The 26,469-nt window shown below is 34.3% G+C and overlaps 2 protein-coding genes across 2 annotated transcripts; both read right to left on the bottom strand.

Moving 5' to 3' along the window:
- Positions 1-11,163: 11,163 nt before the first annotated feature.
- Positions 11,164-11,718, bottom strand: LOC139896196 (uncharacterized). The gene has a single exon (XM_071878794.1). The coding sequence runs from the start codon at positions 11,716-11,718 to the stop codon at positions 11,164-11,166; it is 555 nt and encodes a 184-aa protein (XP_071734895.1).
- Positions 11,719-11,836: 118 nt separating this feature from the next.
- Positions 11,837-13,801, bottom strand: LOC139896186 (uncharacterized). Its single transcript, XM_071878785.1, has 4 exons — positions 13,769-13,801; positions 13,101-13,638; positions 12,367-12,494; positions 11,837-12,253 (listed from the first exon to the last, which is right to left on the bottom strand). The coding sequence occupies exons 1-4, from the start codon at positions 13,799-13,801 to the stop codon at positions 11,837-11,839; spliced, it is 1,116 nt and encodes a 371-aa protein (XP_071734886.1).
- Positions 13,802-26,469: the final 12,668 nt, after the last annotated feature.

The raw sequence follows: 26,469 nt of genomic DNA, 5'->3' as shown, positions 1-26,469 counted from the left end.
ATATAGATAAGTGTATAGGTTATACTAATAATAGTATTATTATTTAATTAATCAACTATTATGTATATCTATCATTATATGTTACATCTATAAATATACCTCTATGTGATACATACATATACATATATTCTTTATTATTATTATACATGTATGTATTCATAACTATATGGTACATACATACTAGGTGTAGATGTTACATATAGATAAGTGTAAGATGATACGTATATATATATACACTTATTACTTTTTATTATTATGTTTACTAACTTATATAACTTACACGATACACATTCATACATACATACATATACATACATATATACTCTTACATATACACGTATGTATACATCTAAATATATACACAAGCATATATCCACCTTTATATATGTATGTATGCATGCATGCTTGTATATCATTATGATTATTCTTTAATCAACACCACATAAATCATAACTATTATTATAGCCCAATAACATTAATCATCTGACTTATTCAATCTTTTAGGTTTAACAACCTTTAACCCTATTAATCACATTATAACTAGCTCACTTTTATTTATTGACATATTCATGATTCAATATCTTTTATCATTCTATATTCATAATACACATAACATAGGGACCAACTTTGTAATTTGAACTAGTGTCATCATCTTCTTTTTCTTTTGGTCATCTCACTCGACAACTTTAAAGAGTATATATATCTACTCTTTTATTTATTTAAAGAAACCCATCAAATTTTATTTGTTTATAAATGTTAATTTAAGTTTCAATATTAAAAGTGATTGTATTTATATCTAGTGTTATAAATTATAAGTTTTTCAAAATCACATAAGTGATACATATGCATGGTTTGATTAGTTAACTGTAACTTAAATTCTTTTTCATATTTTATCCATAATCTTAACTATATTATTATTACTCATAACTTATTTTCAAGTGTTAATACTTATGCTAATACTCATATTCATAATCATATTAACAATCACATTCATATTTATTAACCAAAATATTATTAACCATCGTCGTGTTTATCTATACTCATGTGCATATTCATAACTAATAACATAAAGAAATTAAAACAAAGTAAATGTATGATTGAACTTAGAGTATTAGGGATACCTCAAGGTGGATTAGAGCAAGGAAAGGATGACGAAAGGTGGTGATGATAAACCTAACAGAAGCAGAAAAAAATACCGCAGCAAAAGTGGCCAAAACGAGCGGGTCTCGGGCTGTTTGGACGTGCAGAAACACCGCAACAGGAGCAGAAACAATGGATCGATTATGGGCTGTTTTGTCACGCAGAAACAGAAGAAAAAATGCAGCAACATCAAGTCGATCTTGGGCTGTTTTGATCACGAATTTACAGCAGTCACAGGAGCACTTTTGGGGCTGTTTTAGATGGCGGTTTAGCTGCAGAAACACAGTAGGAAAATAGCAGCAAACAGTGGCTTAAAAGGTGGCGATTTGGTGGTGGTTTGTGTCGTCGAACAGCAGAAAAAAAACGCAGTAGCAGTAGCTCGATTTGGGCAGGTTTGTGGGCTGTTTGAGGTGGTGTTTGTGAGTCGATGGTGGGTGTTGATAGTGCAGAAAAACTGTCGAACAAAAGAAGGAAAGAAAGAAAGATTTGTGAGTTGCTTTTTAGCTTATGAGTGATTGAGGAATGGGAGTGATCAAGAGTGATTTATAAAGGCTAAGCATTAGAATTTGATTACATCTACAATTGCTTCAAGTCTTGGAGATTAGCTTAGTAATTATAATTAGTTTAGGACTTCTCATGACTTAGATTAGGATTAAGATTAATATAACTAGATTAGGATTAGGATTAATTTACTTTGTTATTAAGTTTTTTTTTTTTTTTTTTTTTAAAAAAAAAAACTAGCCGTCCCATATTATGTTATATAAATATTTATTTATTTATTTTTGGTTGTACATATCATATGTATATATATATATATATATATTTTGAATTTTTTTTATTATTTTTTTTCTTCGGCTTATTTTGCATTTAATATATATATATATATATATATATATATATATATATATATATATATATATATATATATATATATATATATATATATATATATATATATATATTAAAGTTACATCTTATACAAAATTCATTTTATTTAGTTATACTAATAACATTAATAATAATAATAATAATAATAATAGTTATTAGGGTTTGGGTTTAATATTAATATTAATATTAATATTAGGGTTTAGTATTTAATGTGATAGGTTAGGTTTAGGGTTTTAAATAAGATTAGGGTTTCCGTATTTAATAAATTCTAGTATTAATTAAGATCATTAATTTTGAACGGATAACAACCCTAATGATAGTATACTGAATAAGACAATGAAACCCTTAGGGAAAGCTGTTAAACTCAGATTGGAAAAATGAGGGTTGTTATAGTACCTCCCCGTTAATTTAAACTTCGTCCCGAAGTTTCAGGAAAACTTCTCGGATGCATCAACGTTTGAGAAAAATATGAGGACATCTCCGCTTCATTTAGTCTTCACGTTCCCAGGTATACTCGGGGCCTCTACGTGAATTCCAACGAATTTTGACAATAAGAAATTTTTCCTTGTTTCAAGTGTTTGATCTCACGATCCATAACTTCTACATGTTCTTCTATGAAGTGCATTTTATTATCAATGCGGAGGTAATTCAAAGGGATAACATGAGTGTCATCTGACTAGGTTTCCTTAAAAGGGATTGTGATATTTTAGTCGTACAAGCATTTCAGTAAGTTGGATACCTGAAATGTGCAACGAACATTACTAACTTTGTTTGAAACCTTGAGCGTTTATGTCGCCATTAGGGCAGACAATCAGAGAGAAGTACTTGGAGATCATAGCCATGTAGTTTGATGCGTGACTTGTGTTTGTTAGAGATGATACCAACTTCAAATTCCGAAAGGTAACCTTAGGCATGATACCTTTGGTTTTCAAGAAATATCTAACGTGAATAGACGTAACGAGATTCCAGCTGAGGAGTCACTAATCAGGCTTACATGCAAAGCAAGCCATAATTACTAAAATGCCCACAAAATGGTACGAGTGATTAATGAAAGATATCGTTCAATATATTATAATACATACGAACTTATCCTTGCAAAAAGCACCTTATGATCATGATTTTAGCTATATGTTGAAATAGAGGTCGAAATTTATCTAGAGTCACATCTAGTTGTAACTAGTTTAGAGTAAACACATAGACATCATAAACGTTTAAGGTAACTCCTTTAGAGAGGATAGCGAGGATCATAAGTTATATTTCTGATAGAAAATCGCACGATAATGTGTGATCTCTTTAATGAGAAAGACGTTCTTGCTCAGATGGCGAGTCGATCTATCATTCACCTATGAGTTTAAGTGCGGATGAAAAGAAATATGAATCATTGGCTACAAATAATAGTTTACACCGGGTGAAGAAATATCTGAGAAATGCTTTCTTGTGCCAAAAAGATATTAAATCATAGAATTGACGCTTTACGAGGTTGTTGTGGTTTAGCCGTGAGATATCAGAAGTAAAATCTTCTCAACGGTCAACCTTACAAAGGGAAAAGTTACTGAGATCATAGAGTTTTGAATGATGAACTCAATGGTAAGTTTCGAAGGGCGAGAGGAATTGTGATTACTACGTGGTGTAGAATAATACGAAAATTTTTATATAAATAAGTAATGAAAATTTTATAGAAGTTCGAGTCGTTTAAGGTGACAATGTAGAAAGGAACGAAGTTCTTAGTAAAACTAGAGTTATATACAACATGTACTATTTTACGTAAAATATCGTTTGAATAAAAGATATGATTTGAAAAAGGTGAGAGTATAATTTTATATGTACTAGTCAAAATAAATAAAGGTAAATTTTATTTACTTTGTTATATAAATATATACAATTTATAAAATCTGCAAGAATGGCAGTAAATAAATTTATTTTATAAAATTTTGAGAGGATCGCACTGTAAAATAGTGTGTGTAAAATTTTGGTAACAAAATTTTCCATATTTCGGAGGTTACGAGTTGGAAACAGATCGATGAAGATCGGGTGAAGGTATTTTGAAAATTTCGAGTTATTTTTAAGAAAAAAATGTTGCGAGGTAATGAAATCTATTGTATTTAAATACGGTTGTTGACTATTATTAGGACATATGTTCTTGGAATTCAAAATATTCATGTGTGAAGCTGTTGCTGATAAGTGAGATATGAATGGTAGAGTATGAGAACGTGACAGTGAATGTGGTGTTTATAATATCTTCGTTTGAATATCCAAATGAAAATCTTGCGAGTGGTTGTCGCTTATCTTCGACGGGTTGTTTAATGGGTTTTATGAAAATCTACACTAGGAGCGTAATTGCAGATAACAGGAGGCATGCTTCGAAGAAGTTTCGAACTTAAGAACATGCATCCTTCCTTCTAGCAGGGATGTGATAATTAAGCATCACAGATAAAGAGATGGGTTGTTTAAGAAAGATAAAATGCAAAGCTTTACAACGTTTATGGCATAGGAGAGTTTGTTAATCTACTCATGGGTACGAGATAGATAGTTTGGTTGAAACGATCTCTTCGTATATCTATAAATCAGATGATAATTACCCTTCATGTAATAACATTGAGATGTATAAAGAATTTTTCTTTGATTCACTTTCTATTCCATATGTCATGATATTGGAATTTCTATATGAATTACCGTAATATAATCACGTTGGTCGGGCGTCATTATATTTCACTAATTCATATTTCCATTCCAAGGTCACTCCATAAGGTTAGGACACGTGATTAAACTTAGATAGTTGACGTGGGAATGTTGAGTCATGAGTGACATCCCTTCGTGTGAGTCAAAGAATACTTTGAATCACAATGGCGAAGTCAGGTCATAGGATATGTATGGTTATGATAACAATCACACACTAACCGATCCTTTAGAGTCGGGATCAGACAAGATGATAGGGTTTTGGCTTGATATCCTTAGGAAAGGATATAAAATATCAATAGAGGTAAAAGCAGATAGTAAGATGAATTGACAGTATAAAGATTAAGGGAAAGCGCTTAAAACTAAGGCAGGAAAGGTTATAGTCCTAAAGATTGCTAAGGCACCTAACTAACACATAAGGCACACATAAAATGCAATCCTGGTTCTCTATAACAAACCTGGCTCTGATACCACTCTGTCATACCCCCAAATAGGGTCGGGGAAATATGACTTCACAAAATCATAACACAAGTATGTATAAACGAGAACGACTCTATATGAGACGTTTTTAGTATAAACTAATGTATTTAAAGCAGCTGAAAGTAATGTCATTACAATTGAACTTAAATGTTTTAATGCGATAATGTGAATGTATAAATGCGGACTCCAAAAGTAGCAAAGTCCAAATAGCAAATAATCTTTAGCAATCTTCACCTGAGACAAAACATGCTTAAAGTGTCAACCAAAAAGGTTGAGTGAACAACATAGGTTTAATATATATAGTTTTAGACCACAAGATTTAGTTATCAAAAGTAAATGCTGAGGTTATGATATCGAGACGTAAACAAAGTTACCCCTGGACACCTTGAACTGTCGGTGTCGTTTAATCATTATTATGTAACCAAAGACCAACGGTCAAACGGTTAGAGACGTCACTCTCAATAGCGCTATTCACAATAACTAAGCTTACCAAAATTCCAGTAATTAACGATATCATAGTGGGGATTTAGCATGAATCAAAGCATGTCAGCACAGTTAAACAGTTTGCGGGTACTTGTGTCTAAGCGTAAAATAGTTTAAAAGCAAGCATGTGTCTCACCCCAAAGTTTAAAATAGTAAATAGAGAAAGTTAAAAAAAAATGGGGCTATGAAGTTCACCTTAGTAGCAGGTAGATATTTCACGCAAGTAATAAGAACGGAGTATGTAATCGGAGATCTCAACCTAGAGATATTATGTTCGATCAGTTAATGTCTAATAGACATAAAGTTTGTTTATTAATATAGCAAACTATATTAACAGTGACCGTTTTCGAGAAAAGTTTTATTTATATAAGTGATAATATACTTAGTGCACTTAAGTGTTACTCTATAGATAAGTGTATAGGTTATACTAATAATAGTATTATTATTTAATTAATCAACTATTATGTATATCTATCATTATATGTTACATCTATAAATATACCTCTATGTGATACATACATATACATATATTCTTTATTATTATTATACATGTATGTATTCATAACTATATGGTATATACATACTAGGTGTAGGTGTTACATATAGATAAGTGTAAGATGATACGTATATATATACACTTATTACTTTTTATTATTATGTTTACTAACTTATATAACTTACACGATACACATTCATACATACATACATATATACTCTTACATATACACGTATGTATACATCTAAATATATACACAAGCATATATCCACCTTTATATATGTATGTATGCATGCATGCTTGTATATCATTATCATTATTCTTTAATCAACACCACATAAATCATAACTATTATTATAGCCCAATAACATTAATCATCTGACTTATTCAATCTTTTAGGTTTAACAACCTTTAACCCTATTAATCACATTATAACTAGCTCACTTTTATTTATTGACATATTCATGATTCAATATCTTTTATCATTCTATATTCATAATACACATAACATAGGGACCAACTTTGTAATTTGAACTAGTGTCATCATCTTCTTTTTCTTTTGGTCATCTCACTCGACAACTTTAAAGAGTATATATATCTACTCTTTTATTTATTTAAAGAAACCCATCAAATTTTATTTGTTTATAAATGTTAATTTAAGTTTCAATATTAAAAGTGATTTTATTTATATCTAGTGTTATAAATTATAAGTTTTTCAAAATCACATAAGTGATACATATGCATGGTTTGATTAGTTAACTGTAACTTAAATTCTTTTTCATATTTTATCCATAATCTTAACTATATTATTATTACTCATAACTTATTTTCAAGTGTTAATACTTATGCTAATACTCATATTCATAATCATATTAACAATCACATTCATATTTATTAACCAAAATATTATTAACCATCCTCGTGTTTATCTATACTCATGTGCATATTCATAACTAATAACATAAAGAAATTAAAACAAAGTAAATGTATGATTGAACTTAGAGTATTAGGGATACCTCAAGGTGGATTAGAGCAAGGAAAGGATGACGAAAGGTGGTGATGATAAACCTAACAGAAGCAGAAAAAAATACCGCAGCAAAAGTGGCCAAAACGAGCGGGTCTCGGGCTGTTTGAACGTGCAGAAACACCGCAACAGGAGCAGCAACAATGGATCGATTATGGGCTATTTTATCACGCAGAAACAGAAGAAAAAATGCAGCAACATCAAGTCGATCTTGGGCTGTTTTGATCATGAATTTACAGCAGTCACAGGAGCACTTTTGGGGCTGTTTTAGGTGGCGGTTTAGCTGCAGAAACACAGCAGGAAAATTGCAGCAAACAGTGGCTTAAAAGGTGGCGATTTGGTGGTGGTTTGTGTCGTCGAACAGCAGAAAAAAACGCAGTAGCAGTAGCTCGATTTGGGCAGGTTTGTGGGCTGTTTGAGGTGGTGTTTGTGAGTCGATGGTGGGTATTGATGATGCAGAAAAACTGTCGAACAAAAGAAGGAAAGAAAGAAAGATTTGTGAGTTGCTTTTTAGCTTATGAGTGATTGAGGAATGGGAGTGATCAAGAGTGGTTTATAAAGGCTAAGCATTAGAATTTGATTACATCTACAATTGCTTCAAGTCTTGGAGATTAGCTTAGTAATTATAATTAGTTTAGGACTTCTCATGACTTAGATTAGGATTAGGATTAATATAACTAGATTAGGATTAGGATTAATTTACTTTGTTATTAAGTTTAAAAAAAAAAAAAAAAAAAAAAAACTAGCCGTCCCATATTATGTTATATAAATATTTATTTATTTTTTTTGGTTGTACATATCATATGTATATATATATATATTTTGAATTTTTTTTTATTATTTTTTTTCTTCGGCTTATTTTGCATTTAATATATATATATATATATATATATATATATATATATATATATATATATATATATATATATATATATATATATATATATATATATATATATATATATATATATATATTAAAGTTACATCTTATACAAAATTCATTTTATTTAGTTATACTAATAACATTAATAATAATAATAGTTATTAGGGTTTGGGTTTAATATTAATATTAATATTAGGGTTTAGTATTTAATGTGATAGGTTAGGTTTAGGGTTTTAAATAAGATTAAGGTTTCCGTATTTAATAAATTCTAGTATTAATTAAGATCATTAATTATGAACAGATAACAACCCTAATGATAGTATACTGAATAAGACAATGAAACCCTTAGGGAAAGCTGTTAAACTCATATTGGAAAAATGAGGGTTGTTATAAGTGTTTCACTTGGGGTGGAGAAACGACTTTTCTTTATTCAAGGATAGATGAAGGATTATCTACGTCTCACATCTCCTATAACCCATACATGTGGGATTGAGTTTTGTTGTTGTGTACACCAAATTATATATTTTAAAGAAAAATTAAAGAAATCATTTGGTCAATTACTCAACCAACGTTTTAACCTCCAAAACCAACCAATGGGCTTCTGGGCTGGCCCGTCTACTAAAAATCCTAATCAGACTATATATTATATAAACAAAATCACTTTTCCATTAATTAACTCATTTCTCCAGCCTTCTTGCTCTCTTCTCTCATCCCATATCTCCCATTCTCCTTCTCATTCTTTTCTTGTTATTCTTTTACTTATCATCTACTAAATATCTAATTAGGTAATTAAAATTAGTTCGTTATGAATACTTGAAATATTGAAGGTTTCCAGATCGGTTGTATAATCCTTTTAGCCACACGACTTCATTTTAGTTATTCTAGTTTGTTTAAAAATTATGCTATGGTGTAATAGATCTGAAGCTCATAAATGTATTATCAAGCTCGTAAATGTATTATCATATTTTTTTTCTTTTAGTTTTCCGACTCAAATTTTTATTTGTATATCGATATACATAATATGTATATTTATAGTTGCAAAATACAGAGCAATTGTGTTTATCTATGAATTTATATTTTATACTCCATTGTGGTAAGGAAAACCAATAAAAAAAAATAAAAAAAAAATTAGAATTGCTATAGGAATGAATATCATATATCCCCTTCTTAAACATTAAAATTACAAATTTCCCCTACTAAACACATTAATATCATACATCTCCAACCTAAATCATAAATCCCTCAAATTTACCCATTTCTTTAATTAATCATATAATTAATATAATTAATATGTTTAAATCCATATATCTTAAATTAAATTACTATTGTACCCTTCTCTATTTTAAATCAATATATTTTAAATTGTTTTCATGTGTAATCGTCATGTGTAAACAATGGTGCTTTTTCGTTTGCAACGCTGAGAACGAATTGAAAATAAGAAAAGAAGAAATTGGCAATGGTGGTGGTTTGGTAAAAAGACGGTGGTCTATAGGTCTTTTTGTTTGCAACATGGTGTTTTCTTCTATTTCATTTTCCCATTTTTCACTTGGTTTTGATTTCTTAATCTAAAAGAGAAAGGGTATATTCCTTAAAACTTACTAAAGCTCTTATCTTTCACATATTCTCACCTCACAGTTCACCCTCTATACTTCCATCCATTTGTGTAATTAATTGACGATAATTAAAACTACATTAATTACGGTTCACATAACTCACAATTTCCGTTAATCCGTTATTCATGGCGACTCCAACGACGGCGGCAACGTTTTCCGGCATCCACATCCATCAAGTCCGTCATCCAATTCCATCCATAAAACAATATTAGTATTGTACGGTCGTTGAAATTGAACACCAGGATTGCTAGTGATGCTTTGTTACGCATTTGAAAAAGATTTTGATCTCTTTTTGTGGTTCATCCGGTTAGTCATGTAGTAATGATTCTTCAATTCATTTACCCAATTTTCACTAGGTTTTGATTTTTTAATCTAATAAAGAGAAAGGGTGTATTAGTAATAAGATTTATTACGTGCACATTTTAAGTATTATTTATGATTAAATTAGCTAAAAGGTATATATGATAAATTTAAAGTCAAATTTGGGGATATATGATATTAACGTGTTTAGTAGGGGATATATGTAATTTTGGTCTTTAATAATGTGATACTACCTCCGTCTCATTCCAATAGGGCAGTATTCCATTTTGGGCTGTCCCATTCTGATAGTCCACTTCCATAATTAGAAAGGAAAGAAGATATTTCATTGGTGGATCTGGAGAGAGAAGATATTTTATTGGTGGAGAAATGAAGTTAGTGGGATTTCCTAAAACTACGTGTTTTTTGTCTGTGGACTATTGGAATGAGACGGATGGAGTATATGATAAGTTCTCTTGCTACAGTAGAATTGCTACAGTGATTGCTACAATATAATAGTGATTTTTGGCGAGGTGGCGAGATATTATTAGGTACCATTTACCACAATTAGTATATAGTATAATAGTTTGTTTAAAAATTATGCTATGGTGTAATAGATCTGAAGCTCGTAAATGTATTATCATATCTTTTTTTTCTTTTAGTTTTCCGACTCAAATTTTTGTTTGTATATCGATATACGTAATATGTATATTTATAGTTGCAAAATACAAATTTTGTTTAGGGTAATTCTAAACAAACCTCTTTGGCCCACCCTTGTAGCCCTGCAACCCATCATTTCTCCTTTTCATTATTAGTAGTATATTATAATTAAATATTATATAACTCTTGTAATATCAACTACTACTACTTTATTTACGGAGTATTACTATTTGTTAGTTGAGTAAATGTTTTTTTTAGCATATTAACTATATTAATATTAATATTAACATTAATTAAATGTTAATTTATTTATACTTTCTTATTTCTCTCAACATTTTTCTCAACCCGTCGATTGGGTTCGGGTTCCGCCCGAACATGTGTGTTACGTGCAAGTGATGAGGGTCGTTGAAATAAATGATCTACTGATTCCAAATAAATCATCGTTAAAAAAATATATGCGTTACAACTTCCAAAATCTTTTTTAATAACTCACACTAAAAGTGAACTAATCGAAATCTACAAACTAAGACTTATAATTGGAACGCCTACGTTGAATGTACATATCTTGTGGATTTTTATACGGACGTTCCCATTCGCCATCATATTTATAAGTATTCCACTGTGGATGAGTCAGAGGTATCGGATAATATCCGTGTAAGTCCACTTTTACAAAGTGGTTACCATTTATGCGAGAAATTACACATATAACATGTTGTTGCGACTCGGGTGGACTGGTCCAAAGCGGTAAACATGTTGTATCTCCTTCATTGCTCAAAAATAACAAAACCACGTTGTACCTTGAAGCAATTAGATAACCCATATCAGGCATAGTCATCCAATACTTCCAAACGGCTTTAGCATTTGGAGGAAGATTGATCGCCTCATAAATTTTGAACAATTCACCATCTCCAAACATATCAATGTATATTCTTTTATGCATCAATATCTCTTCAAGCAACTCCATTCTAATTTGTGGCCAACGATCTTCATGAAAACCGAGAGATGAAGCTACTGATCTAAATCTGCAATTACCGTCACCTTCTACATTGTGTATGTTTGTTACGTACGGTCGAAACATTTCTGGAATTTTATCTAATAATGGGATAGGCGAGAAAAAAGTTTGGTGTACATAAGAACTATGTCTGGCAGGTTCTTGGTTCAAATCTGGTATACTAAATCCATCTTTTGCGTAAGAACTATGTCTGGCAGGTTCCTGTTGTCGGTTCATTGACGCCTTTTTTTTGTTCCTTCACACTTGGACGTCCACGAGTATTAATGTGAACAACAGGTTCTTGAATATGAGATAGCATGTCCGACTTCGGGTCACAATGAAAATTACCATCTTGTGCTGATATACATGGCGAAAACGAAAGTGTCTTCCAGAAAATGTCAATCGACTCTAGAGGAATAAACATACCTGCATTTAAATAAATTGCTTGTTCGTGCGCACATGGTAGACCAAAACACGATCTTAACTTACAACCACAATTCTCATTTGTTATTTTACGCTTGTTGAAACGCCCAAGTTCAGCATGAATTTTTTCTATAGCAGTAAGAGAAACACAGTTCCACAGTAGTTCAAAACTTGGATGCTCATATTTTGCCCATAAATTCTGCTTCGTTTAAAGCTTTCATTGATTATATAAACTTGCGATTCAACCACATTATGTATAATAGGCACAAATGTGTCTATTTTTGATTGAGAGGAAGCCAAACTTAATTTCACCTTTGCATGTTGACTCTCAACCCTATTAGTGGTTGAATTTCCAAAGTTAAGTGATTTATCAGTCACCACTGATACGAACATGTGAGCGTATTTGTTTAACCATACCTCATGGAGGTACTTCGTAACATCTGAAAGTTGAAAAACACATACTAATTTCATAGGTTGGTGATATATTGTTAAGATTATTATTAAATAGAAAACGCTAAAAAGAATACCTTGATGATGTATCAACTGGACTTGAAGACGTTCATAGTAACGCGTATATGATGTAACTGTTGGAGCGTTAACTAATTTGCTCCATGTATCATGAAAAGAAACCCATTCCGTGTCTAAGTCAAAATATTTTTTGCATTTCTTAAGAATATTTTGCCAAATATGCCATCTACAGAGTAATTTATTAGCTTTTGGAAATACTTGTTGACATGCATTAATTAGGGACAAATCTCTATCCGTGACGATAACGCGCGGTTCATACGTTTCGCCAATGACCAATTTTAAACAATTTAACACCCAAATAAAGTTGTTAGTTTTTTCTTTATCCATCAAGACGAATGCTATGGAAAACGTCTTGTTGGTAGAAGTAACACCAACGATTTCAAAAAAGTGAAACTTATAAATATTCGTATTATACGTAGCATCAATCAATAAAATGTGCGGAAATGCACGAAATATTTCATATGAAATTGGATGGACCCAAAATAATTCTTCTAATTCGTTAGTAGAATCATTAATACGATATTGAAAGTCGTACCCTTTTTCCTTCAAAAATGACATTACTACCTGTATAGGAGTCCTATTTGCCCGAAATATTGTGCGAAGTTTAGCTTTTGCGTTATACACCGTTTTGCTTGAAGAAACATTTTCCGGGTTCTGCTTCTTCAACGTCGCAAGAATTTCACCAGTCCTTACATTTTTACTTGATAAATCTGCGACTAAACGCCATTCATCGTTAGTCAATCGCACTGCATAAGCATGACCTTCCATATACATTATAGGTTCATGATTATGTACTGATTGTTTCATTTTGATCGACCAAACACCAGTTTTCTTTGAAAACTTTGCTACCATTTCAAATTTACAGTTAATTTTTTTCGATGGTTTACTTTTTTTTGGGGTTGATTTACTTTTGGATACACCGCCACGTTCACACACAAATACAATCTTGACTAAGTAACCATTTTGTTCTTTTGTTCTTCTAATGACAATAACTTGATTATGAGAAGGTGCCTCACTTTTCACCCATTCGGTCAACTGTTCACGATTATTAAACCCCTGAAATAATAAAGTTATTTAGTTTCAATTTAATAATAAAATATGGTTTTGGGGTGCCATTATATGAAATGAAAAAACCGAAACGATAAAGACATTCCTTAGATGTTATATATTATGGATAATATTATACCTGATCGGTAGAAAAATCTGATACACTTGACATAACTTTTCCTTATACGTTATAAATCGACGATATAAATTTCTGAGTGTTATAAGAACGATTAATTGCAAATATTTTTTATATGAACTAAAACACACATATATATGTATCTATTCCTTATATTTTTTTGAAGGATGTATGTGTTTCTTATATAGGCTATATATGTGAAAGATAATGTAATTAGTAAGTATTACCTTATAATTTTAATATGGGTTAAAGCAAGATAACTTAGTATGGGTTAAAGTTAAATTATTGTGTTGAAAAAATAAAAAATACTACATTATTATTTTAGTATGGGTTAAAGCTAGATAAATGAGTATGGGTTAAAAAAATAGAATAGTAGAAGATAAATATTACTCCAGCTCTCAAAAAGAGTAAAATTCCAGCCATGCTCCAGCTCTTAAAAAAAGGAAAAAAAAAATAGCCAAAGTATTACTCCGTATTTATTAAAGTGTCCACTCCAAGTTGTATTATCATACTCATATTGTATGTATTCATCCAGCCGTCAAAAAAAGTAAAAGAAAAAGGAGAATAATCAGACTAATAGCATGGGAAGGAATAGGTAGGCTAATAGCCTTGGTGTGTCTGTAGTCGGACCCATGGATATGTATTTTATACCCCATTGTGGTAAGGGAAAACCAAAAAAAAAATAAAAAAATGCTACAGTAGAATTGCTACAGTGATTGCTACAGTATAACAGTGATTTTTGGCGATGTGACAATATATTATTGGGTACCATTTATCGCAATTAGTATATAGTATAATAAAATGACATACATATACAGTACTATGATAACATAAAGTATATGACTAGCGTTAAGAGTGTATGTGACGTGGAAGCGGTTTTGGTAATTTTTGGCCAAAAATTACAAATTTGACTGTGACATGAGAGAGTCAGAATTTGGCCGTGTTTAACCTTAAAAATCAAATTCTCGTGTCAAATTTTTGTAGGGTCCTTTTTTCTTTTAAATAAATATATTAAAAAATTACATTACATTAATAAAATACATATTAAATTCAACATTATTTAATGAGATTGTCGCTAGAAAGGTTTCAAAATTTTTTTAATATAATAGAAAACATAAATTAGTTTTTTAATAAAATGCAACATTACATTAGAATTAACGATTACATAAAATCTGAAATATAAAATAAACTAAATATCTTAAAACTCGATATTACGTAAAAAAACTAATACAAGGTGCGAAAGGTCGATGGAAGGTTTCAAATATGCTCGACTAGATCCTCGGTAAGTTGGTTGTGAACTAGGGGTGGTCAGTATTTGGTTTGAAATAGTGGAATCCGAAAATCAAACCGAAACCAAACCGGAAACAAACCAAACTGAATTTGAAAAACGGTTTTTGGCTCGAGTCAAACCGAAACCGAATTTGAATTCGGTTTTCAGTTCGGTTTCCGGTTTTGAAAATTTCGAATTCGGTTTAACCGAAAACCGAATTCAAAACCGAATTTAAAATATTTATATATTTTTAATTTGTATATTTATGTTTTAATGTCATTATAATTTGGGATCCAATCAATAAACTATGTTCTCACCCATATAAAGATTTAGTATCTTACATTATAATTATGTTACTCAAATTATTATGTTTTTTTTCTTAATAACAGAAGCACTAAACGTCATAATTAAGCTGTAAATATTAATAAATCATCGAATTCTTAATAATTTAATAGTACACCATTGTTTTAGGATATAAATAACGAAGAAATCAGTAACGCCACAATTAAACTACCATCGTTTTCAGTTTTTCCTTAATATTCGGTTTTAACCGAAAACCGAACCGAATTCGAATTCGGTTTTCGGTTCGGTTCGGTTTTAAATTTGAATTCGGTTTTCGGTTCGGTTTTCGGTTTTGCTAAAAAAAAATTAAAACCAAATACACCGAACCGAATAAACCGAACGAACCGAAAACCGAACCGATGAACACACCTATTGTGAACCCCTTATCAATTATTTCACTTGTTAACGTGTATTGATATCGTCCTCTATTTCTTATACGTTGAGGACAATTCCTCACATCCTTGGTAACCATATCTTCCTTCCACTGACAAAGTGCAAATCCATTATCTTCTTAAATTATATTATATAATATGACGCAACAATTATTTACTCTTTGCATCCTGTTTACTGACATAGTACGTGAAGCTGTCCTTAATATATGAAACCGAACTTGAAGAACCCCAAATGCCTCTCTACATCCTTTCGAACACTAGCTTAAGATCTGGTGAACTTAACCCTTGACTAATCTGTGGGACACGACACTCCTTTGATAAGAGTCACCCTGTGAGGATATATATCGTCGACAATGTAATAACCTTTTGTGTACTGATGAACATTTACCTCAAATGGTGCGGGTGGAGTCATTTTTCTTCGGGTTATCAAATATAGGGGACTGATTCAAAACATTTATATCATTGTTAGAACCCGTCACCCAAAAAAAAAACATGCCAAATCCGCAAGTTATATGAAGCGACGGTTTCAAGCATAGTGGTCGGTTTTTGTGATCACCACGTGTGTATTGTCCTTTCAAAGCGACGAGACAATTCCTCCACTCTCAATGCATACAATCCATACTCCCGAGCATACCCTTAATACCATGTTTTTCTTCGTGTGCACTATATAATTGTGCAACATCGTGTACATTATGTGTTATCATGTATTGAATTTTGTATTAAGTGATGATACATTTACAAAAGTGGTTTAAACATAGAATTGATGATGCCTCGCTCATTTGTAGATATTCATCGAACATATCATTGGTGGCCCATGCACCAACTGGCGTAGAGCCCAAGTAACTTTGTAACGTGGTAAAATTTTGTCTACAAATAACATCATAACGTTCGAAAAAATATCTAAAGTACTCGGGAATATCATTACTAGAGAAATTAGTTATACCTTGCGCAAATTGAAGAAATAATTGACACCACATTTGAAAATGTCTTTTAAATTGACAGGGTGTATACTTTGGCGTCTCACTAAAATAATCATCTTACAAACGTTCCGCGACGACCCCATGCTCCCTCCGAATGTAAACTCAAATTGTTGGAATACGCTTGGAATCGGGCCCGGGCTCGGAATTTTTTTCTAATTCTTTAATAAGTTGAACAACAAGCTTGCCCATAGAATCAGATTTAAAATGACGTAGATACGATTTCATAATTATAAAATTAGAATGTAGAATAAAGAAAGAAATGTTTGTTTTGGTATGAAAAAAAAATTGTGAAGTGGGGTTTATATAGATAAAAATATGGAATTTAAAAACAGAAAAATAAATCAAACGACTATATAACCGTTTGCAACTGTCAAACCGCGTAGACCAATCAGCTCCTGACACCTGGCTATGACATTTTTTTCCCGTTGAAATAGGCGTCAGACCTGACACCGAATTAAAGGCGTCATGGGGCGTCAGATTTTGCCAAATGGGATGACGGATTGGATTTCATGCCAAAAACAGTCTAAAAGGATTTTCATTGAAGATATTAATATAGGGGAATAATTATTTCAACTAATTAAATTTATTTATTTAATTTTTTTTTTGTAACATGGGTATCTAACATTTTTTTTAACTGACTAATTGTAACGACCCGACTTTTTCGACTTGCATTCGTATATGTGTAATATATATATATATATATATATATATATATATATATATATATATATATATATATATATATATATATATATATATATATATATATATTATCTGCGTATATACTTCTGTCATCTTGAATATTTTCTGAGCTTACGACATATTTAGGAATAATTCGCGATATTTCAGAAACGCGTATTTGCTTGAGTAGCCTACTATAATTTACTTCCGAATGAGTTCGACCGTTAGCGTCACTAGCCGGAAGGACTTAGATATTTGGATGACTTACAATTTAATTTAATAATAATTAGGAATGTTATTTTTATTTTTATTTATCGTTTATTAATGATAATTAATTAATTAATTATTATTTTAATAGAATTTAATTAATTACTTGTGCACACTAGCTCAATACTTGGACTTAGCATTTTATTTGGACTACAAGTATTATTTATTTCATGGCCCAACCTAAATTAATTAGTGGACTAGATAGAACATGGCTAACCCATTAAAATTAAGCCTTTTAAGCATAACGTAACCCACCAACCAAAAAGTAAAAGTTGCCACTACATGTGTACTAGATTCTCAACATTTTTGTCCATTCACCAACACACCAAATCCATCCACCCACCTTAAAAGCCACAGCTTAGACCTCATTCATCATCATCTCCACCATTTGTTTTTCAAGTTTTAAGATTTCTTTAAGGAAGTTTAAGCTCTAGTTTCATTCTTTTTCAAATTCTTGAAAAGCTTGTAAGTTTTCTTACTTTTTCATGCTTATCTTCACTTTATTTCATACTTTTTGATTTTATATTCATCATCATCATCTAAGATCTAAGTTTTTTTTAGCTTATGGTCTATTAAAACATCAAAGATCTAAGCTTTCTAGCTTGAGATCTCATAAAAATTGTTAGATCTAAGCTTTCTAGCTTAAGATCTCTTAAAACTTTAAAGAGCTAAGCTTTCTAGCTTAGGGTTTCATGTAAACTTGTTAGATCTAAGCTCTCTAGCTTAAGGTCTCTTATAAAGTTGTAGATCTAAGCTTTCTAACTTATGATCTCATAAAAATTGATTCTTTGTTGTGTAAATAGAAGAAAAATGCAATCTTTAGCACCTAGTTGCAAAGTGTTGTAGTTTTCTTCTTCATGTAACCTTTTTATGATTTTTATGGTGATAAAAATTAAGTTTTTAACACTTACATGTGCTAAAGATGCATAAATATGATGTATGAACTTAAAGCTTGAGTCTTTATCATCTAAATGTGATAAAGGAGCAAACTTGAACATAAAGCTTGAGTCTTTATCATCCAAATGTGATAAAGGAGAAAACTTGAACATAAAGATTGAGTCTTTTTAATCTAAATATGATAGAGGTGCAACCTTTACAAACTTAGAAGCTTGAAACGCTAAAAAGGTTGAAGTTTTCCTACTTCTATGTAGTTAATATGCAATCTTTGTAAAAGTAGACGCTTTGATTACTAAAAAGGTTGAAGCTTTACTACTTCCATATAATAAAGAGGCAACCTTTGTCAACATGAGAGCTTTAGACACCAAAAAGGGTGAATCTATATTGCTTACATGCAATAAAAGTGCAACTTACTTGAGTCGGAAAGTGTCTAAACGTTCATAGCAACTCGATCAGCCCATTCTGATCAAAAGAGCACACCTGGTGTAACAACCCGAGTTCATAAACTTAAAACGCGTACCAAAAAAAAAATTTGTATGTCAGTGCATCTGGACGGCGTCCAGAATCCTAGACAGCGTCCAGCTAAGAAAAGTGGGACGGCGTCCAAAGTTTGGGACGGCGTCCAGCTCAACACAACTGGGACGGCATCCAAGCAATTGGGACGGCGTCCCAATGAACTGCCAGCTACTGATCACGGGTCCAACTCACGTGAGCGGAAAACCCGCTTCCCGACACTTTTACACGAAAACCTGTTCACAACATAACACAATATGATAAACTAAGAGGTTTTCATCATCAAATCAAGTTTAATTTCCAAACGACCCTAGAGCATGGTGTTTGGGGTTAAACTACCCAAAGCTTGACCGAGCTTCCAAAAGCTAACCCGAAAGCATCCCCTACCAAATCAAGCGGGAGAACTAATCCAACCGAATACCTTTTCCTTTGTCCGCACCCGAGCCTAAAAAGGTAAACAACAAGAGGGTAAGCTAACGCTTAGTGAATGCAATAATTATACATACATATATATAACCCATCTATTTGCAATCACAATTACCGAATACCTCGTACGAACTTGAAACTCAAATTAGCATAACATCATACCCGAAATACTTAACGAGTCGCACATTATCACAAAACCGCATTAGCATATACTCAACACAATATATTTAAACAATATGCTAAACAATCAACAATCTCAATATGGTTAACCATAACGCTATGGTGCTACCGGCTCGTGGTTCACACCATACACAATTGAGTCATACTCTTTTAGAGTGCTACCGGCTCGTGGTTCACACTCGATGCTACCGGCTCGTGGTTCACATCTTAGTTTATAGTGCTACCGGCTCGTGGTTCACACTCGATGCTACCGGTTCGTGGTTCACATCTTAGTTTATAGTGCTACCGGCTCATGGTTCACACTCGATCACACACATGTTATGGCACTACCGGCTCGATGGTTCATACCATAACACCCACAAATAAATACGTCATATACACATACGTATAATTACTCAACTCACCTTAGAGTCTTCGTGAAAGATAACCGAACTTGCAACTTCAATGTAACGTACCTATTACATTTTAGCACATAATCAATTCACAACTCAAGTCGGTCAAGCAACTCACTCAAAAATCTAGAGTCTTTTGACCCAAGGTGCAATCCCGACCCATTTTGCACCCTTAACCCTAATAATGGGTTAACTTCATCAAAAACCCTAATTCTAGCCATTAAGATCTTAACACACATTTAATCACCAAGTTGACTCGTTTTCATACATGTAAGACAACCTAGGTCATCAAAGACCCATTTGACCCATTTCAAGGTCAACACACCCATTTGGGTCACCCACAACCCAAATGACACCCACTAACATTAACTATAAGTGTACTAGTGATTTGCTAGGCCTTTAAGACCCATTTACCCTTTCAAAACCCTAGGTTAGTCACCATTTGGGTCTTCATGACCCAAACTTACCCAAAACCCCCCAAATTACTCAAAAATGGGTTTTATGTGCAACAGTAACCCAAACCCTAACCCTTAAACACATTAAACTAAGGTAATAAAGTTTAGGGCTTACCACCACAATCAAAACGAAGCTAACGAGGAGATGAACAACTTTAATGCTCGAGCCAAAACCCGAAACAAGCTTCTTCTTCTCCTATTTGAGCTTTCTCACACTTGAATCACACTCTCTCACTAGGATTTAAGTGGATGAAGTTTGGTGGTTAGAAATGGAGTAATGATGCTCAACCAAACTGATCTAGGGCCTTTAATTCATCCACCAAGTGAAATTACCAATTTACCCATCTAAAATATTTAAAAACCCAATTCTGGCTCGACAGATCATCTGGACGGCGTCCAGATTTCTGGACGGCGTCCAGGCCTTCATAATGGGACGGCGTCCCAGATGTTTGGACTGCATCCAAGCCAAAAAGAAAACAGGATCTTACAACTCTCCCCCACTTGAACCGGATTGCGACCTCGCAATCCACGCCGCATGATAAGCAGGAAGATAAACCAAGACAAACTCTTCGGGCTCCCAAGTAAACTCAGAGCCTATACTTCGATGCCATTGGACTTTAAAAGTCCTCGCCTCCTTATTTCTCAATTTCTTAACCTTTTCATCAAGTATAGCAACCGGCTCCTCAACATACTCTAACTTATTATTTAGCTCAATCTCATTTAACGACACCCACGAAGAATCATCCGCAAGACACTTACGGAGATGGGAAACATGAAATGTATTATGGATCCCCGCAAGTTCTTTGGGTAATTCCAAACGATTAGCAACTTCGCCAATAAATCGAGGAGCTAACTTTCCCCGTTTTCGAAATCGAATAATACCCTTCCAAGGCGAAATCTTAAGCATCACCATATCACCTTCTTGAAATTCGATCGTTCGTCTACGCTTATCGGCATACGACTTTTGTCTATCTTGAGCCTTCTTCAAATGTTCCCGAATAATATCAATCTTGTTATTCGTCTCCAAAACCAAATCGGTACACCCGATTTCCCTTTGACCCACTTCACCCCAACAAATTGGAGTTCGACACCTTCGCCCGTAAAGCATCTCATAAGGTGGCATCCCGATACTAGTATGATAACTATTATTGTACGAGAATTCCACCAAAGGCAAATGCTCATCCCAACTACCACCGAAATCAATAATGCACGCCCGTAACATATCTTCCAAAGTTTGATTCGTACTTTCGGTTTGACCGTCCGTTTGAGGATGATACGCCGTGCTCAATTTCAATCGCGTTCCCATATCTTCGTGAAACTTTTCCCAAAACCGAGATGTAAAACGGATATCTCGATCCGAAATAATAGATATAGGAACCCCATGTCGCGAGACCACTTCCTTGATAAACAACTTAGCTAAGGCCTCCGAAGATATCGCTTCTTTAATGTGAAGAAACAAAGCAGTTTTTGTCAATCTATCAACTATTACCCAAATCGTGTCAAATTGGGTTCTCGCCGTCTTAGGTAACTTTGTTATGAAATCCATGGTAATGTGCTCCCATTTCCATTTCAGGATTTCTAACGGTTGCAACTTACCATACGGATTTTGGTGCTCGGCTTTAATTTGCAAACAAGTAACACATTGCTCAACATATTTTACAACATCACGCTTCATGCCCGGCCACCAATAATCTTTCTTCAAGTCAAGATACATTTTTGTCGCGCCCGGGTGAATGGAATATTTTGACATATGTGCTTCATCAAGTAGCACCCGTCAGTAATCACCCATCTTAGGCACCCACACCCTTCCTTGAAAAGACAACAACCCACGCGAACCCATAGTAATAAACTCCGATTGGCCCACGATTTGCTCCGTATACTTGTTGTGAACGTAAGCCTCTATTTGAATCTCACCAAGCTTCACAATAAAATCATTAGTAATAATCAAACGTAACGATCCTACTCGTATCGCCGGATGTTGACTCTTTCGACTCAACGCATCCGCGACAACATTCGCCTTACCCGGATGATAAAGTATCTCACAATCATAGTCTTTCACCACATCCATCCATCTACGTTGACGATAATTAAAATCTCGTTGAGTGAAAAGATGTTTTAAATTCTTGTGATCCGAATAAATCGTACATTTGACACCATACAAGTAGTGGCGCCAAATTTTCAACGCATGCACAACCGCCGCCAACTCGAGATCATGAGTCGGATATCTCGTTTCATGTTCCTTTAATTGTCGAGAGGCATAAGCGATGACTTTACCACTTTGCATTAGAACACACCCGAGACCATTTAGAGAAGCATCACAATAAATCGTCATGTCTTCTACCCCTTCCGGCAACACTAACACCGGAGCTTGACACAACTTCTCTTTTAACAATTGAAAAGCAATTTCTTGCTCGTTCTCCCAATTAAATATTGCATTCTTTCTTGTCAATTTCGTCAATGGAAAAGCGATCTTAGAAAAGTCTTGGATAAACCGACGATAATAATCGGCCAATCCGAGAAAACTTCGGATTTCCGTAGGCGTAGTCGGTCGTCCCCAACTCTTCACCGTCTCGATCTTCCCCGGATCTACTTGAATACCGTTTTCGTTCACAATATGACCAAGGAATTGAACTTCTCTTAGCCAAAATTCACATTTGGAGAACTTTGCATACAACTTCTCCTTTCGTAGCGTCTTCAATACTTCACGCAAATGACGTTCATGTTTGTTCATACTTTTCGAGTAGACAAGTATGTCGTCAATGAACACTATTACCGACTTGTCCAACATAGGTTGGCACACTCGGTTCATAAGATCCATGAATGCTGCCGGTGCATTCGTAAGACCGAAAGGCATAACTACAAACTCAAAATGCCCATAACGCGTTCGAAAAGCCTTTTTCTCGATATCTTCCTCACGGACCCGCATTTGGTGATAGCCGAACCGTAGGTCAATCTTCGAGAAATACGCCGCACCTTGGAGTTGGTCAAAAAAATCGTCAATCCGAGGAAATGGATAACGATTCTTGATCGTCACTTTATTCAACTCCCGATAATCGATGCACATCCGCATACTACCATCCTTCTTCTTTACAAATAAAACCGGAGTGCCCCATGGCGAAGCAATCGGTCGAATGAAACCCTTTTCAAGTAGCTCTTGGGTTTGATTTAACAACTCTTGCATTTCCATCGGCGCTAAACGATAAGGAGTTTTAGCAATGGGGGTAGCCCCCGGAACCAACTCAATGCGAAATTCAACTTGTCTTTCCGCCGGAACACCCGGTAACTCATCCGGAAAACGTCTTCAAATTCATTAACCACCGGAATTTCACGAATGGGTGGTGGCTCATTGCGAGTATCAACAACATGAGCAAGGAAAGCCATGCCACCGGTAACAATGAGACGACGTGCCCGTGCAAAAGTGCATATCGGCACCGGTCTCCTTCGCTTATCACCATGAATAATCAACTCTCCCCCACTTGGGGTCTTCACACGAATAAACTTATCATGACATGCAATATCGGCTCTATAACGATCGAGCCAATCCATACCAATGACAATATCAAAATCGCCCAAGGTCATTGGAATGAGATCAATTTTAAAGGTTTCGGCACCGAAAACAACATCACAATTTTCACACACATCAACCACTAGCACCGTCTTGCCGTCCGCTATTTCAACTTCTACCGGACGACTTAACTTAGCTAACGGTCTATCAAGTTTAGGCACAAATTTAGGAGACACAAACGACAAATTTGCACCTCTATCAAATAGAATTCTCGCCGGATTAGAATTAACCATGAAAGTACCTAAGACTACTTCGTTTGATTGTTTGGCTTCGTCATTGGTCATCAAATAGTTGTGACCCCTAGCCGTGCCCACCGCTTTCTCTAACTGTTTAACATTATCATTATTCAAATCGGGACATTCCGGCCTCTTATGCCCCTCTTTACCACAATTAAAGCAAGTGATTTTGGTGGACGCCTTGGTGCAATCACGGGCCATGTGTCCTCTTTGATTACAATTATAACACGTGGGCCCGAAACTCCCGGAAGCACCCTTCTTCACGCTATTAAAGATTTCGGAGCCTTTCTTGGACTTCTTGTTTGAAAAGTTCGAATGACTTGAACCTTCAAACTTCCTCTTTGAAAAAGTAAAATCGCTCTTTCTTGGCACCTCCAGCTCAAAACCCCGAGCCAATTGAAATAACTCATCAAAAGACTTAGCCATACCCCGACTAATCTTACCCTTGTACTCATCATTTAAAGTGCGGTAGAAATCCTTCATTAGCTTGTGATCATCACCAACATACTCCAGGCAAAAATGAGTCTTTGCCAAGAAGGTAGACTTAAGAGTAACTAAGTCCATTGAACCTTGTTGCAAATGGTGCAACTCGTCCCGGATTCTATCGAGATCGGAAGAAGTTCGGTATTCTTTGAAAAACTCCTTCTTAAATTCTTCCCACGTCAAGCCCATACATTGTTCCTCACCATACAAGTTGATTTTTATCATCCCACCATAACTTAGCCTCTTCTCGTAGCATGCTAGAACCATACCTCGCCTTCTTCTCGGGAGGACATTCCGAGGTACGAAAAGCTCCCTCGATGTCGGAGATCCAACATGTACTTTTTAAAGGATCTCGCACCCCATTAAACATCGGGGGTTGAGCGTCCTTGAAATTCTTGTAGTGGAAGTCCCGCCTTCCTTCACCTCCTTCACCACGAGGATAAATGTTTCTAGCGTCAAGGGCCTCTTCGATAGTGGCCTTCATTCGTTCATTTATCAAATCGGTCACCTGCCCATTGACCGAATCTTGAAAGACCTTTCGGACGTCTGTAAGAAAATCCACTTTTAACTTTTTAAAGACGACCTCAACCTTGGCCGAAAACTCGGCGTCCTCGCTTGTACTTCCGTTATCATGATCGGGACCGTTTCTTGTCTTCATTCTATAAAACGAAATAGGTTAAACCACAAAAACGAAAGGCCAATTACATGTGTATATACATATATGCCACACTACTCCATCTCGCTCAACAATCATCGTACATTGCTTGTTTAACACGACTTGCCCCCGTAATAATGGTAGCTAGTCATTACTACGCGAGCACGTCCCATTAACTCGCTAGTACAACGCCTATCTCGCTTGATGCTTGCTAAACACAACACAAACAATTAGCACAAGGTTAATTCTCATAAACCAAAGCACTAACAATTCCCGATTAGACCCAAAGTCCTACAAGTCCCGCATAAAGCGCTCACACAATAAAGTCTAAGTCTAGGCACCTATCTCAAGTCGCCAAAATCCCTTAGACCATGCTCTGATACCACTTGTACCAACCCGACTTCATAAACTCAAAATGCGTACCAAAAAAAAATTTTGTATGTCAGTGCATCTGGATGGCGTCCAGCTAAGAAATGTGGGACAGCGTCCAAAGTTTGGGACAGCGTCCAGCTCAACACAACTGGGACGGCGTCCAAGCAATTGGGACGGTGTCCCAATGAGCTGCCAGCTACTGATCACGGGTCCAACTCACATGAGCGGAAAACCCGCTTCCCGACACTTTTACACGAAAACCTTTTCACAACATAACACAATATGATAAACTAAGAGGTTTTCATCATCAAATCAAGTTTAATTTCCAAACGACCCTAGAGCATGGTGTTTGGGGTTAAACTACCCAAAGCTTGACCGAGCTTCCAAAAGCTAACCCGAAAGCATCCCCTACCAAATCAAGCGGGAGAACTAATCCAACCGAATACCTTTTCCTTTGTCCGTACCCGAGCCTAAAAAGGTAAACAACGAGAGGGTAAGCTAACGCTTAGTGAATGCAATAATTATACATACATATATATAACCCATCTATTTGCAATCACAATTACTGAATACCTCGTACGAACTTGAAACTCAAATT

Source organism: Rutidosis leptorrhynchoides, chromosome 1, assembly GCF_046630445.1.
Source record: "Rutidosis leptorrhynchoides isolate AG116_Rl617_1_P2 chromosome 1, CSIRO_AGI_Rlap_v1, whole genome shotgun sequence".
NCBI lineage: Eukaryota > Viridiplantae > Streptophyta > Magnoliopsida > Asterales > Asteraceae > Rutidosis > Rutidosis leptorrhynchoides.
This window is presented reverse-complemented; position numbering and strand designations above follow the sequence as displayed.